Here is a 16,762-nt window from a genome sequence, read left to right as displayed (position 1 = left end):
TAAAGATAAAAGTAGAAGTGTTCAGAATGCGTCAGAATGGGACTTAACTATTTTAATGAGTCCATGCCTCACACACTAGGCAATGTTCTCAGTAGACGTCTTTATCTCAGCAAGCCTCAATTACTCCATGAGAGAAAGAGCTGTTCAATGCTCTCCAATAATTCTGCCACTCTGTTGCAGGAGTTGTGTTGAAGACTCAAAACCTTTTAAAAGTGGGGATGATATAAATATCTGTGTTGGTGCATACATACATACGCACTTACTTCATATATAATAATCAATGAAAGTTAAGATTTACTGAGTGCTAACTAACCACATGCTATGCACAAGTCTGACATCTTTAAGTGTCCTAATGTATTAAATTCTCACATATCTGAATAGGGAGCTTTTACTGATCAGGAAACAGAGGGACAGAACATTTAAGTAACCCGCTCGAGGTCACAGAGCTAATAAAGGCAAGAGCTAAGATTCAAACTCAGGCAATCTAACTACAAACGTGATGTTCAAAGTGCAAACATTCTCTCCTTCATGTCCTTCAACATTCCCGTTTCCCATCTATAACCAAACATATGGAATGCATCAATTTTTTTTATGGGCCCTAACATCACCATAGAGTCCTAGATAAATCTTGACTGGGTGCTGGATGACAAAGAAGCATATTAAGGATGGAGGGTGGCAATAAAGTTGGCCTGATTTCAGTACTCTGAAGAATAAAGTGTGTTTCTTTGAATGACGTGAAAGATGTGTTGATAGCCAGAGAGAATACAATGCCACAAAGTGAAGAATTCTACTATGCTATTCCAGGAATGTCAGTGGCCTGGAGTTCACAATCCTGGACTCCAGGGAAGAGGCAAAAAGAGAAGCTGACTTTCAAAATTGATACATGGTACCTAAAGTCTCTTGGTGTCATCTGTTCTTTCATCTTCAAATCCTTAAAATCCCCATTGCAGATTGTCTTGCACTTTACTCCAAAACATCTACCATCCAGAGTTTTCAATCTAGCTGACAAAAGAGGTCAAATTTCAGGGAAATAGCAGAAATGGCTAGGGACCATGGGGCAATTCATTGGTTGGTATACAAATCCCCCTACCTTACGATTACCTGACATTCAGTGTATTCCTGACATAAAATAAAAGATAAATATGATTTTGAAAAAAAAGCAGAGAAATTACACAAGAACTTTTGTGTTTGCCAGGTTTTAAGGGCTCTGTCCTACACAAAATATGGAAAAGCAAAACCATTCAATGGCCTCTGAGACAGGAGAAATGATTTGGCGTGAACTATCCCTTCCATCTTGAGAGCCAGCTGAGGCATGGCACATTAGAAACCCGAGTGGCTGTAATTCTGGTTGCCTAAACGTGCTTACCGAGGTGGGGGACAAGTCTATTTGTCTCTACTGAGCAGGGTGAATCGTCAGCAGAATGCTAAGTAGCTATTTCAGCAGTGCCGATTGATTCACAGAGATGGCACAGATGTGACCGCCTAAGTCAAAGTCATTGTTTTCTTGGCCCTCAGAATTTCAGAAAAATACAAATGTAAATGAAAAATAATGGCAAGGCCCACACATAGCCCCAGAGTCATTGCCCCAATAATTATTTAATGCCTGCTAGGTTTCCAACACGCTGCTAGATGCTGACAATGATATAAAAATCATCAAAGACAACTTTTGTTCTCTACAATGCTAAAGTAGTAAAAATTATATAGTTTTAAAAGTCAGAGTTGAAAGTTTCCTTTGCCACATATAAATAAAAATTAACAGGTAGGGGTACCTGGGTGGTATAGTTGGTTAAGCGTCCGACTCTTGGTTTCCCCTCAAGTCATGATCTCAGGACCATGAGATTGAGCCCCCGAGTCAGGCTTCACACTCAGTGTGGAGTCTACTTGAGTTTCTCTCTCCCTCTCCCTCTGCCCCTCCCACTCATGCTCTCTCTCAAATAAATAAATCTTAAAATATTAATCTTAACAGGTAAACATGAGTATACCTTCCATATAGTCTTCTCTTTGTCTAGAATGCCCTTTTCTTGATCTGTCTAGGGAAATTCCAGATACAAATCAGAGTCCAACATGACTGTCACTTCAATGACATGAAGCCTCAGTGGCCATGCCCACACAGCAATGCCCCTTTATACCCCATCTGCATGTTTGCAATTCAAGATATTACTGTAGGTATCTGGGTATGTGAATCCCCCACTCAGTGACCTCCTTTGGTTGAAGCTCTTTTATTTTTTTAATTTTTTTAAAAGATTTTATTTATTTATTTGACAGAGAGAGAGAGACAGCAAGAGAGGGAACACAAGCAGGGGGTGGTGGGAGAGGGAGAAGCAGGCTTCCTGCTGAGCAGAGAGTCCAATGGGGGGCTCGATCCTAGAACCCTGGGATCATGACCTGAGCCAAAGGCAGACACTTAACAACTGAGCCACCCAGGCGCCCCTGGTTGAAGTTCTTTTAGACTCCAGCTATTCTTTAGTATATCTCTGGGTATGTTTAAAAAAAAAATACAGACGTTTAGATTCCAAACCAGACCCATCAACTCAAGATTTCCAGGATGTAGGCCTGTACATCTTTATTTTACTTTAAGCTACAATCAGTGCTAGAAGCATGGAATTATACAATCAGTGACTCTGAATGAGAGAATCTTGCCTTGCCAACTGCACTTGCTTATATCTCCTCCCTGATGTCCTCCATGTTTTTTAACTCACCCCTCACTTAGTACCCTCCAGCCACAAGGGCCTTCCTCATTTCCTCCCATGCACCAAATTCTTTCTTCTTGGTGCCCACCCATGCTCTTGGTTCTTCTAGAATGTACTTCCTCCTATAATTCATTTGGCTTTCACCTACTTATCTGTTCAGGTCTCAACTTGGATGCTGTTTCTTCAGAGAGGATCTCCACTGACTTCCCCCAATCTAAACCAGGCTCTCTTCTTTCATCACTTGCCACTATTTATAGTACATTCCTGGTGTTTATTGATGGAATGCCTGTCTCCCCAACAAAAGGGAAGGAGCTCCCTGAACATAAAGACCATATTGACATAATTCACCAATGCTTAGTTCATAGCCTGCATTGACAAATTATTTTTGAATGAATAAATAAATGACATTGGTTAACTTACTAAACCTCTGTGAGCCTATGTCCTTATCTATACAATGATGGTATTAATTCCAACTTTCCAATGTTGACATTCAAATAGAATGACACATCTAAATAGCCTGGTACAATACCTGGACAATAGTTGGGACTCCATCAGTATTATTCAAGACCTGGGACTTCTTAATTCTTTGACTTAATTATTTTCCATGTGACCTGGGACAAGAACCCCAATGCTCTGTGCCTCCTTATTTTATTATTAGGTCACACTACATGAAAACACTCAAAAAGCAGCAATTTCATAATTTTTCATTTGTCTAGAGCTTTTATACAGACAAGTAAAATATCATTCAATAGTTTCAGCATATTAAAACATAATTTGTAAGCAAGAGAGAAAGAGGATATTTGTACCCCATTTGGTGGATAGTGATGTGGATAGGGAGCAAAAAGATAGTGCTCAAAATCATATTATAACATGGTGAGAGAGTCAAGTTATAGTGGCGTGTTAGGTCTCCAGAATCTCTTTTAACCTGGCTTGGCTCTTCTTCTTTTGCTTCTCATATTTTGGGAGAATTCCTAGGCACCGACTCCAATAAGACTTTCCCGAGTTCAATTTTACCCACTCATCCTTAGGATACCTTATTGAAGGGACATGAACTTTTTATTGCCTCTGGTTACAAACAGCTGTTACTTCAGCCCCAGTCAGGAACAGTCTATACACACATTCCTGTAATTGAACACAGCTACTGATGAGTTGATAACCCAATTGGCTGATGAATCTAAACGGATTTTCATCTTTGGCAGATGGAGCTAAATAAAGAAGGATAAAATGTGCATTGTACAGTATCACGAATTTCTCAAACTTCATCCTTTGGTTCTTTATTTCTTGTGTGCTGGAAATGGCAGAGCAGCATATAGTGGCCCATCAAATGCGAGAAGTCAATGTTGTGACTGAATTAGTCCCGGGGATCTTCACAGAAAAAGCAGTCGGGGTCCTGGTCAGCTGGAGATTCCATCTGAATGGTGAGTGAGTGCAGAGTAAAGCTACTGCTGAGGACTTTAACAATCTCTCTCCGAACAACCTGGCTGTCACGGCTGGCTCCTGTTGAGAAAGAACTACGGTAAGATTGGCACTGATTGCACACACGTGGGCGACTGCTACATTTCCGGCTTCAAGTACTTTGTCTTTGACCTGATGGGAGGGGCGTAGGCGGGACACTCAGAAGAAGCCATGTTGGCTCTGACAGTCAGCTCTGTTCGCACGGACAAGACGGGGAATTTCGAGTGCGGCAAAGTACCTCTCACTATGGGAACTCTTCCTGCCCACAGTTCTCTCTGGGGTCTGGCACACTTAGAAGCTGAGCATGGAAGGGGAGATAAGGCCTGAAGAAAGCTAAGACACAGCTATTTATTTCTTATATGGCCCTTTCCACCAGTCCTCAGAGATCTCTGGGTTGCAGCCCTTGTATCTCATGAGCATTTATATCAAGGCTAGTGATAGGAACAGGGAAGCATTTAGAGCTCCCCACAGACTGTTCTTAGAACAGCAATCTCCCCGCCATCTTTTCTCTTGTCCCAAAAGGCATCAGGAGACTGTAAGTTTCCCTCCATAGTAACCTGATTGCTTACTAGATTCTTTCATCTGCAGTGAAATATTGGTGTAGCAGATGCTATAAATTACCTGTAGCCAGATCTAAGCCTCTCAGCAAAGATGAGGATGTCAAAGAAAGCATAGTCCTCAAATGCCTGTCACCGTTGTTGCTGTAGCCTGCCTCTCCGTGACTTCTTGAGTTATTTTTTAGCTGCCTGACATATCATTTCTCCTGAGCTGTCTTCCTGAGGTGGTGAGGGATCCTCTCCCCTCCCCTTCTCCACTGCCCATTTCCCCACCCCAAGCTCACATAATGGACAAATCACCTTCTACTTGAGAAAGTAATTTTTAGAATAAACCCAACATCCTAAGAATTATCGCACATGATTACAGAATTTCCAACCATCCACTGAGGGAACCACCATTAAACCCTGCTAGCACGTCTTTTAGCTTGTTAGAACCTTAAAGATGGGACCTATGTCTCCTTCATCTTTTTATCTTCAGTGATACACAGAGCATATTAGACACAGGAAATATTCAACAAAGATTTATTGTTGAATTCATCCCATTATTTAACTGATCGGGTACCAACTCAAACAGGTGAGGTCTGATTTTCAGAGTCTAAGACCTTGAAGTCTGGGGTGCATATAAACCATCTAGTCTACCCGATACCTTCTGCAGTCTGCCTCAAAAGGTGCCTTCAGTATCATTGTTGCTACGATAACATTGACAAGAGGTGCTTTCAAAGGCCTTTGGTAAAAGGAAACACTCCATGGTTGTTTTGATAGGCAATGGACACTATAAGCAGCTCTACAAAAAGGAGAGAAATTATTGAGTTTACAGGACAAGGACTGAATTTTGGCAGAGTGTTTACAGAACGCACTGACCTGCAGCAACATGAGCCGAGAGAATCACTTGGTTCATTGCTAGAGACCAGATGTGCAAGCTGTGCACAGACACCACTCCATCCACCGCCAAGATGCGCTCTTTCACATCATTGTAATTCAGGTTCTTTGGCACACCTGACAAGAGGAAAGGGAGGGAGGCCGTTTTTATTTAACTAAATACAGCTCATCCACATGGCTAAAAGGGGCCACAAAATCTGCTCCAGAATATCAATGTGCCCTCCCCCTTTCTGGTTTCTGACTTCAGATGTTTACAATTCAGATTCACCTGACTCTTTCAAAGGGTTTAACATCAAAGACTGTTTGCAGATGTTATGCAATAACCAACAATAGTAATCATTCTCTATTTTCGGTGTGTTTTATTAAACCAATTGAGCTTTTTCTAATGATCTTTGCATACACTCTAGAAAGCAAAATGAAGAAACATGGGACTTGGTACCAAGTAATTCTGGGTTAGCACTCTGACCACAACTACCATGAATTTACCCAAATCTTGGAACTTCTCTGATCCTCAGCACATCTGTGGTTAAAATAGGGACAGGAAGAGCAATAGGTATACTAAGTTCTTTGAGGAGCAAATGGGAAAATATCTGCTCTTTATACACTTGAAATGCTATGTAAATAGTGGTTATCCAACAGGTCACTTACTGAACTGTGTTAATAGTTGCTACTAACATTAGAATGCCATCTTATTACTCGCTTTATAGAATTTTTATTGATTTAGGTGCATTAGCCAGGGTTTATTGGTCCGGGTCATATAATGTCAGAGTTTGACATCATCCTTGCTTCTAAAGGAATGGTGTAGGGGCACAGAAGAAGGTATGGACCCTGTCAGCCAATCAACAGTTCTTTTGGGCTGAAGGAACTGGGGTTTCTCTAGCCTGAAGAAGTGATAGCTCAGGTTAGAAGGATCACTTTTCTCAAACATTGCAAAGATTGTCATTTGGAAGATGAGAGAATATGAAAGTGTAAGGGTCCTTGCTTTGGCTAGAGAGAAGGCAAGCCAATGGTGGGTTAGAATTATAAAACACATCAATTTAATACCAGTTTTTTTTTAATCAACTCAACCAGCATAACACTGATAAAGCCACTTGATGCAATAAGTAAATCCCTGCCAACTAACGATGACCCAAAGAGTATGCTGTAGAAGAGATTTCTAAGGATGACCACATTTTAACTTCTACTTCAATCATATATACACAACATGAACACCTGCTGTGTTTGTTAAAAATAAATATGCCTTAGCTCCATTCCCGTCCTCCCGAAGAAAATTTCTATGGATGAGGCTCTGAAATCGACATGCTTTCAAAGTGGCTCTCCACCTTGAATGCATGTTAATATCATCAGAGGAGATTTTAGGAATCCTGATTGCCAGGTTACATCCAAGACCAATTAAATCAGATCCTCTGGGGATAAGATGAAGCATCACTATTTTTATAGCTCATTTGGTGACTAACACACAGCCAGGTTTGAGAACCATTGCATTAACATTTACAAACCACTGGGCAGCTCTAGTTCTCAAGCTTGGCTGCATGTTAAAAAAACATCAAAGCCAGCCCCCACCTGAGTCAATTAAATCAGAATCTCTGGGTGTGGGGCCTGGGCATAAGTATTTTAAAAAGCTTCCCAAAGGATTGTAATGAGCAGCTAGTCAAGAACAACTTACTTAGAGGAATAGGGAATCCTTAACCCTCCTTTTCCAGGATTTAAGAACTTTGCTCATGGGGATTTCCTTCTTGGGGCTAATATTAAAATTCTCTACAGTTTTAGTTTAGTTTAATCCCACTTCATATTGTTTCATGGAGGTAACAAGGAGCTGGTTCATATTGTTTCATGGAGGTAACAAAAGCATGTTCTTTTACTCTGTGAGCTGCACAGGGCCCAGGGCACTAGAAACAAAAGAGTTCTTAGATTAGCCATAGAATGTCATGGTCGACATTGTTATATTGTAATGATAATAACACACCTTTACTGAGAAACTACCATATGTCAGGGTTTATGCTAAGTACTGTATTCATAGTGATTAGCTTACTTAATAGTTATAAGAACTTTAAGAGCTAATTATCAATGTCACAATTCCTATTTAACTGGGAGAGAGGAAATTGGGAGTCAGGAGAGGTTAAGAACCATTGCTAAGGCCAAGAAAGAAGGGGGACATCAGATTCTCAAGTCCATGCTCTGAGTGTGAAATGTTATACCAAGTCTTGGAACCCAAAATTGACTATTATGCCTAATGTGTCATCTCTGAGGGTTTCATGTAACCCTCTGAAGACCTATTGTCCTCATCTAGGACCCTCGAGATGAAATCACAAGCCCACTACCCCCTTTCCTCTTGCCTCACTTATCTCTTTATTTTTATGGAGAACACAAATCCACTGTTACTTATTTTACTCTATAGAATAATGTTGACAAGCAAGAGGATATGTTCCCAGTGGCCTTCAGTGCTCCATCATATACTAGAAAATTTTTTTCCTGAGAGAGAGCCTGCAGACATATCAAAGCATCCAGGAAAATACCCATATTAGTGTTTAAAAAATAATTACCCAGGTTAATAAATATATGAAAAATCACTCAATATCTCTCATAATGAAGGAATTGCATATGGAATCAAAGACCCATAATATTTCACCTATCAGATTAGGAAAGAATCAACATCTTGATAATACTCGATGGTGAGGATGTGAGGAAATGGGCATTCTCACATGCTGTTGGTGGGAAAGAAATTGATATGGTATCTTTGGTAGAAATGGCAATATCTATCAAATTTTAAAATGCATATAACTTTTGAAACAGCAATACCACTTCTAGGAGTTATGCTACAGATATATAAGCACTAAAAATATATATGTACAGAATGGTAATTACACTGTTATTTCTAATATCCATCAATAAGCAAGTACATGCATACAGTGGAATACTTTGTACCATGGAAAGGAATAGGGTGTATCTCTGTATGTGCTAATATGGAAAGACCTCCAAGTGAAGAAAATAAAGTGCAGAACAAAATATGTATCAATGCATAATTCTGTTTGTATAAAAAAAGATATATATACTCTATAGATACATATATATTTCAGGTACATATATATGTAAATGCATGGATATTTTTGGACAGATACATTTCAACTTATTAGTAGGTGTTACCCTTAAAGAATGGGATTGAGATTTCAAAGGTGGAAAAGTGGGGAGACTTTTTATAACTTTATACCTTTCCATATTTTTAGAAAACTTCATTAAGTACAAGTACTCTAACAGTTATAGTGTCCAACAGGACAAAACCCTTAAACGTGTACTCAGCAGTGAATGCTAAGGAAGTGTGGGCTTTTGTCAAGGCACCTGCGCTCTGAGACTGTGTTGCCCTTATGTCAAAATGTGCTAAACAAAAAAGAAAAGGTCAAGCCAAGGTCTGGATAGTTTTGATCATCTGAATGCTTGATGTGATGCAACCCTCTAGTTCTGATTGAATTTTCTAGGTGCCACTCTCAGTGCCCTCATGTAGTAACCCGTTAAGTGCTATGAAAAGACTATTCCAGTTGTTCTCAAAGTATGGTCCCTGAACCAGCGGCATCAGCATCTTGTTAGAAATTCAAATTCTTGGGCCTCACTCCAGACTGACTGGTTCAGGAATATGGGGGTAGCCCCAGCAGATCCCAAGTGATTCTGATGCACTGAAGCTGGAGCAGGGCTGGCCTGGTCTAACAAGGGTTTTAGGCAAGCCCTTCATAGGAGTTATAATGCTGCCTGAGAGAGAGATCATGCAATTTTTCTTAGGTATTTTCCATATATTTAGGGAGGAATTTATGTTTTTGCAATATCTCCCTCAATATCTATCCTTAGTATTTGTACATATTGTTTTTATACTGTGTCATATTATTATTTAATAGTTGCTGGAGGAAAAGAGAAGCCAGTTTTTTTTTATTTGTTCCCATACGAATAAAAATCATAATATTTGTTTTCACAATATTTCACAAAAATTCCTTACAAATCTGTATTTTCCTTAGAATGCAAATTAACGGTGAACATGTCTTGATGCCATTCCCTTCTGTGATTATAGGGAAGAGAAAACATTGATCCTGGAAATAATAATAAAATCACTCCTACCTTCCATGAGTAAGATGGAAAAGTCCTTTAAGATAGTGATGGTGCTGGCCAGAACCAGGATGGAAAAGACAAATGTGCAGATTGGGTCAGCCATTTTATAGTCTGGCTAGAAAATAAAGGGACTTCAGTTATCTGAATTCAGGCCCTCCATGCAAAAAGTCTAATAAAATAAGTAAATGTCCCTGCTTCTTTTTCACACTGTCACCCTTTCACCTCCCTGACACTTTACATCCAACTCAGAGCCAAGACTTCCTGAAGACTCAATCCTTCTTTTAAGCTTCGAACTATGTACAGGGGAAAATATCCTTGAGTGTTCTTTCCAAAGGCCTGATTTGACTTTGCTCAAATTAATAGAAGCACAGAGTATGTGATAAAAATATGCACAAGTTTATACAATATTAGATGGCTTTTCAGCCTTCCTCATGATGAGAAGAAAGGGTATCACCTGCCCAGAGGTTGCATATGACCAAGGTCCAGCTGGAGCTTGGTCTTGGCAGACTGGGGTTAGTTTCTTTCTTTCCCTCTTCAGGATGACACATATTCGAGGCAGGCATCTTTGATTAAGTCCTAAGAGTATGAGCTGAGGCCTCATTCTTGCACTGTCTCACCACCAGAGCCCTTAGCCTCAGGCTGGGGTACCTTGTCTTCTGCCCTTGATGAAGTTTCTGTTCCACAGAAGAGTCCATGCCTCATTACCTCTGAGAAACTCTCAAACTTCACTAACCAGTACAAGTTTGAACAATTTTGCCTTAAACTTAAAGCTTTCAATGAATGCTTGTTCAATTGAATTCAGATATGTCTTTGTAATTTTTATATATGTGTTTTCATTTTTTAGTAAAAATGATAAGGAATCCCCGCTAACTGGATGATCAAGGTGCAAATGAGAGCTAAATGCTCTTCTCCATTACCCCCCACCTATACCCCAACCCACTTCTGTTAGTTCTTGGTCTAACAGATCTGTAGTAAATGTTTGTTTAGGGTCAGAGGTTCATCTAGGATCCATCCAACTTCTTATTAACACCCTGATTTTGAGAGGAGAATTGTCTTTCCCCCATTGTGGGTGCTATTGGTGGGGCAGTCAATCAGGTGCTCTCCCTCCCCAGCCAAGCAGCAGGTAAAAGACCCAACCTTAGGCTGTTGGACTCTTTCCCAGAAGTATGACTCTCCAGCAGAATGACAAGAAATGGGGAAAAAAAATTGGTTGAATCACATTCATTTCTGCATTGGTGCCTGGGACAGAATGTGGATAAGTTTCTAAAACTAAGATACCCAATGTTGCCCTTATTTCTACCTTGATTTCTGTCCAAAAGTACATCTAGTAAATTTCAGCCAATAAATATATTTTTGCTTAAGTAAGCTAGGCATCTTTTCTGTTGCATACAACCCAAGAAACCTAAGGTATCCATGGTGTTTACCTTAACTCCATGACAAAAGGAACTACTTTACAGAAAGACTGATAGCCCTACAGTTGAAGACAGAGCACTTAGGAATTTGGAAAGTCTAAGGTTTCAGGCTTTGAACATTTGTTTGCTTGTGTAAACCCTGCAAAGCAGTTGGTATGGGCAAATAGGCTGTCCACCCTCATTTAAGTTAATATTGACAGGTCAGCTTCTGTACTACCTAATCTATAAACTTACTATGACAATGAGTAAACTCAAACATTCTCACCTTAAAGTAGATAATAATTGCGCTGGTTAACACACTGATGCTCTGTAATAGATCTCCAAGGGCATGTACAAAAGCCGCTCTGACACTGGCATTAGCTTGCATGTCTTTGTGATTGTGGCTGGAGTGTCTTTGGTGCAGAATCACACTTAGCCTGAAAGAGAGAAGGGTGTTCTTGGCACATGAGATTAGCCCTTGAAAACCTATGCAGCATAATGGAGAGTTGGCAAGAGCATGTATTATGCAGGGGTCACAGAGAGTTGAAATATTAAGGCTGTAAAATGTCCTATTTTGGACTAATTTTGAAAACACATGTACCATAGAATTTTAAATTTGTATAGAAGGATAGACAACAAAAGTTCACCTCAGTTTTCTCTTCCATCTACCCAGTGCTACTCTGGTTCACATGAAAACTGGCAAGCATCACTCCCTAGATGAAACAATTTGACAATGAGGAGAGGAAATATCATTTATTGAGAATCTACTGAACGTTAGGCATTAAGCTAGGCTTAAAGCTGAGCTTTGGTGGGAGCTAAATTAAATGTACTGGTTTCAAATGCAAAAAGCGGCATAAGGGGTAAAACAAAATAAGAAAATGTCACCAAGGTCGGATTTTTAAAAATATTTTATTTTACTTAATTTTGTGCATTTCTATGAGAACTTAAAAATCTGAATAATTTCTTAGTGGCCAATGATGATAGTCATGTGTTTGTATATATGTAGCTATTAACAAGAAAGTAAAATATATTAATGTATTTTATATGTGTGTAAATATGTATGTAATTTAACATGCAAATGTATATAGAAATGTACATATATAAACATATGTATATTTTATATGGTCCTAAGAATATGAGCTGTGGCCTCATTCTCTATATATAACATACAGCAAAATTTAACATCTCCTATCCAAGTCAAGGAGATAAGTATTAGGCACTATAAATTATGTACCTGATTTTATTTTGGAACAAAGGTTTTAAAAAAATGATTGTTTAGTACCACATATACCAGTCTATTTGCTGGTAAAGTATCTGTTAAATCTAAGGTCATCACCACAAAGTGGAATGACTGCTATCCAGCAAGATTTGATCATTACATAATGTACAGTTTTTAGATGGTTGCTGCTTGGGCAGAAATTCACCCTTAGTTAATAGTTACCACTTAAGAATCTTCAGACAGCCTGATATAGCTCACAGTTAAACATACTCTCTTTCTAGGTCTATTCATGTGTGCTTATCATATTGTCATTCATTCTTTTACTCATTTTCTTAAAAAAAACTTACGTAGGGGCTCTTGTGTGCCAAGCACTGTTAAATGCTTGGGGTATAAAGGTGAGTGAAAGAGACATGGTCCCTCCCCCAAGTAGCTTTAAGTATGATGGAGATGGTAGAGATTTTAAAAAGACCCAGATAAATAAAAATTCTAATTTTAGTAAGTCTACTAAGAACTGGGTACTCTGGGTAATACAACAAGGAAGTCTGATTTAGTTAGACAAAGAAATTGAGTTGGATTCAAAAGGTTATGGTAGAGTTAAATTACAGGCTGGAGGGGTGAGAATGTTTTAGGCAGAGAAAACTTAGCATGAGACAGCCTTAAGGCTGTATTAGTAATCTTTGTCCTAGGATCCCTTTGCAACATCTCTTAGAACCTCCTGTCCTGATTTTGGGTCTCCAAGGAATAGATTTATTCCCAAACTATCGTTCTGATATTTCTGATAACAGCATCTAGCAACACTTGAAACCTATAATCCTGGTTCTGGGAGAAAACATTATAGTCACTCAGTATCTTTATCCATAAATGACTACTTATTTGCACAGGGAAGTCACCACTTTTCAATTCCCTTGTCTTTGTCAGTATGAGAAACACCTGCAGCGTTGTCAAAGTTCAAAAGCAGTTGCAGTAAAAAGAAAATTTGGATGGTATCTATTTAGAAAGTCAAACTTGATCATCAAGTTTCTAGATTTATGGGGTAGTTAGCTAGGTGTATCCTTCATATTCATGTAGCATCGACACAACCTATGTGACATATGACTCTCATGAAATTATTAATATTTTCATTTTCCCTGCTGTCTTGTGGACATATTGTTCTCCTTATGCAAAGGCAATGTTATTGACCCCCAGTCAGCAGTACATGTGCTCTGCCTTATTTGTCTCCTTGTGGTGATAGATTTGCATTGATCTCCACACACTTTTTCTCCTGGTTCCAATATGAAACACATTTTCAAGTTAGCTGGATAGAAATAGGAATCTACTCAGTAATAGCAGTCAAAATACCACTCTTCTAATTGTTTAGCTCAGAGACTTCAAGCAATGATTTGCACACTAAGAGGTAAGGAACTGAGGCAGGCATAAGGTAAGGAGATTAGAGTGACCTGAGGAGCTTTTTCAAAATGTACACATTCAGAATTTCCTCTAATACCAGGGATTCCATTGTGCCCTCTCTTAAAAGACACTCTTTAAAATTCGATTCTTGGGGCACCTGGGTGGTTCAGTCGTTGGGCGTCTGCCTTTGGCTCAGGTCATGATCCCAGGGTCCTGGGATCAAGCCCTGCATCGGGCTCCCTGCTCCGCGGGAAGCCTGCTTCTCCCTCTCCCACTCCCCCTGCTTGTGTTCCCTCTCCCACTGTGTCTCTGTCAAATAAATGAAATCTTAAAAAATAAATAAATAAAAATTAATTAATTAATTAATTAAATTCGATTCTTCTATCACTATCTTCTTCACTTTCATGTATAAGCACACCTCATAGCATGTATCATGTCGTATTGCAAGATAGACGATGCATAGTATGTCTGAGTCTTTTTTTTTTTTTTTTGCTGCTATAACAAGTTACCACAAAGCTTTTGTGGTTTAGAACAACATAAATTTATTATCTTATAGTTCTGGAGGTCAGAAGTCTAAAACGGGTGTGCAGTACTACATTCGTTATGGAGACTCTAGGAGAGAATTCATTGTCTTACCTCTTCCAGCTTCAGGAGGTCACGTACATTCCTTGGTGCCAGGATCCTTTCTCTATCTCAAAGCCAGCAATACAGCATCTTCCCTTCACTCTGACCTCAAGTGTCCCTCTTACAAGAATCTTTCTGGTTACATTGGGCCTGTCTGGATAACCCAGGATAATCTCCCCATCTCAAAATCCCATCCTTAACTTAATCACATTTGCAAAGTTCCTTTTGCTATATAGATAAGTTAACATACTTAGAAGTTCCAAGGATTAGAATGTGGAACTCTTTGAGGGACCATTATTCTACCATAGATGATTAATAGGTAGGTAGGTAGGTAGATAGATAATACAGTTTTAAGTGGGGTTGCCCGGAATCAAGCTATCAAATGGGAAGGAGCCAAACAACCAAAAAGATCAAAGGCCTGGCCTCAAAACCCCCTTGTCACAAACAATCAGCTCATTTGGGTAAGAGAAGAGCAATATGGCAATGATCACGTGTCCAGTAGGACATCACATGTCTCATAAGAATGAATTAAGACTGCCTGGACAAGAGAATGGACCAACAGGTAGAATACTAAAGAGAGAGTTTAGGAGAGAGTTTAGCTAATGCAGCTTAAGAAGGAATTTTCATGCAGTCACAATGATGCAAAGATAAAATAGGCTGCTTTGGAGAGAAATAAATTCCCTGTTACTAGTTCTGTTAAAATATATGACACTAATGACTATTTTATAGGGATGTTGCAAAAAAGAATTCAAAAGTAGGAAGGGAACTGAAGTAAATAAAATTTAAGATCCTTTCCAACCCAGCCTTCCGGGAACCCATAATGTGTTCATGTAACAAAAACGAAGTAGGAATAAGTCATATCCCATATGGAACCATCAGTATGCATGAGAGAGCAGACTGGCTAGGAGCTTGATTCTGGGCCTAGTGGATCTAGATTCGGATCCTGGCTCTGCACTACCTCATTGGCAATTTATTCACTTTACCATCTTCACAAGTAGAGAAATTAAACAAAAACAAACAGCATCAACAAAAACCCACCAGCTGCATCCACACAGGGTTAAAGACAAGCTTTACGGGCAGTGTGTGGGGTGACTTACATAATGTTGGCTGCCACAGCACAGCCTGAAACAATGATCATCACAGTCGCCTGGATCTGGTAATCAGGGTAGAGCAGGCGTTCACATGCCAGGTACACCAACACCCCAGTCACCACCCAGACGCACAAGATGGACAGCAGGGCACCAAGGATCTCTAGGGATTCAAGCACACAGACACCCATACACAAAGAATTTGTGAATCACCTTAACCTCCCGAGAGTCATAAGACATTAATGTTCCTTGATGTACCCCCCCTCCCCTCAAAGAGGCTTTAAACTAGTTCACTCAGTGATTCACAAAGCAAAAGTGTGGATGGGTTTTAGCACTAAGATGAGACACTTTAATGTTGCATTCATAAAACACCAGCATCTGAGTTCATTATGCTCCATATTACTAAGTAATTTCTAGCAAATTTTTAAAGCATATTAATTGCTCTCTGCCATTGCTGTTTTCCTCAGGGATTTTAATTTAAACAGGTGCTAAAATGATTGAAACTTATTAAGAGATGAAATAATGAGACACAAAGAGTAAAATGTGTTTAGAAATTCTTAATTTCGTCATTAAACATTTACAATTTGCCAGTACTGGTACCTTGTGTGGAATAAAATAGTAACAAGGGAAGGCTTCAGAGGGTACTTGATGAAGATGAGTTTCACTTGCCAGCCCAATGTATTATAAACACAGAGGCAAGCTCAGAGTTATATCAACACTCTGACAGCATTTTAAGAGCAACTATATGGAAAATAAGTATGAGTGGAGACATTTACATTAATATTTAAAGATAAGATAGTGTTCAGTCTGCAGGCTGAGTAAAGCACCTTTGCTCACTTAGGAGTTCCTTAACACCTCACCCCGATCTTTAACTTAACCTTGTAGGTAGGTACTAAAAGCCTAGGAGGGTCTAGAAATCTGGGACTCAGTGGCCAGGCACATTCGGTACTTTTGGCCTTCCCTCTTTTAAAGCAGAACAATGTAACATATGGTTTTCCTAGGGTGGGGCTATTGTTTCCCAGACTTTGGTCATTTACACACAGCCTTCATGATTGTAACCACATCTGCATGCCACCTGTCTCATTAGCCACTTAATATTTTTTAATAAATTTATTTTGTATAACTTAGCTTCTTCCTAAACAAAGCCATCCATGAAATTACATGTGTGACAAGCTAGTTCATTTTCACCTCTATGTCTCTAACAGGGCTGCCTCATATGGTAACCATCATCACATGTGACAGTTTCCATTTAAATTAAGTAAAATTAAAAATCCAGTTCTTCAGTAGCAGTAGCCACATTTAAAGTGCTCTATTAGGGCACCTGCGTGGTTCAGTGAGTTGAGCTTCCGACTCTTGATCTCAGCTCAGGTCCTGATCTCAG

General features: G+C 39.4%; 1 protein-coding gene across 1 annotated transcript in view; it reads right to left on the bottom strand.

Annotated features, from left to right (window-relative positions):
* Positions 1–2,358: 2,358 nt before the first annotated feature.
* Positions 2,359–16,762, bottom strand: part of SLC30A8 (solute carrier family 30 member 8) — a 34,865-nt gene continuing 20,461 nt past the window's right edge. The window contains exons 4-8 of the mRNA XM_027616227.2: positions 15,391–15,544; positions 11,351–11,501; positions 9,683–9,788; positions 5,564–5,698; positions 2,359–4,187 (exon numbers count right to left, since the gene is read on the bottom strand). Of these exons, the coding sequence (XP_027472028.1) occupies positions 4,042–4,187; positions 5,564–5,698; positions 9,683–9,788; positions 11,351–11,501; positions 15,391–15,544 (692 nt within the window). The 3' untranslated portion in view covers positions 2,359–4,041. The remainder of the gene's footprint in view (positions 4,188–5,563; positions 5,699–9,682; positions 9,789–11,350; positions 11,502–15,390; positions 15,545–16,762) is intronic.

This window comes from Zalophus californianus, chromosome 4 (assembly GCF_009762305.2).
Source record: "Zalophus californianus isolate mZalCal1 chromosome 4, mZalCal1.pri.v2, whole genome shotgun sequence".
In the NCBI taxonomy this organism is placed as follows: Eukaryota; Metazoa; Chordata; class Mammalia; order Carnivora; family Otariidae; genus Zalophus; species Zalophus californianus.
This window is presented reverse-complemented; position numbering and strand designations above follow the sequence as displayed.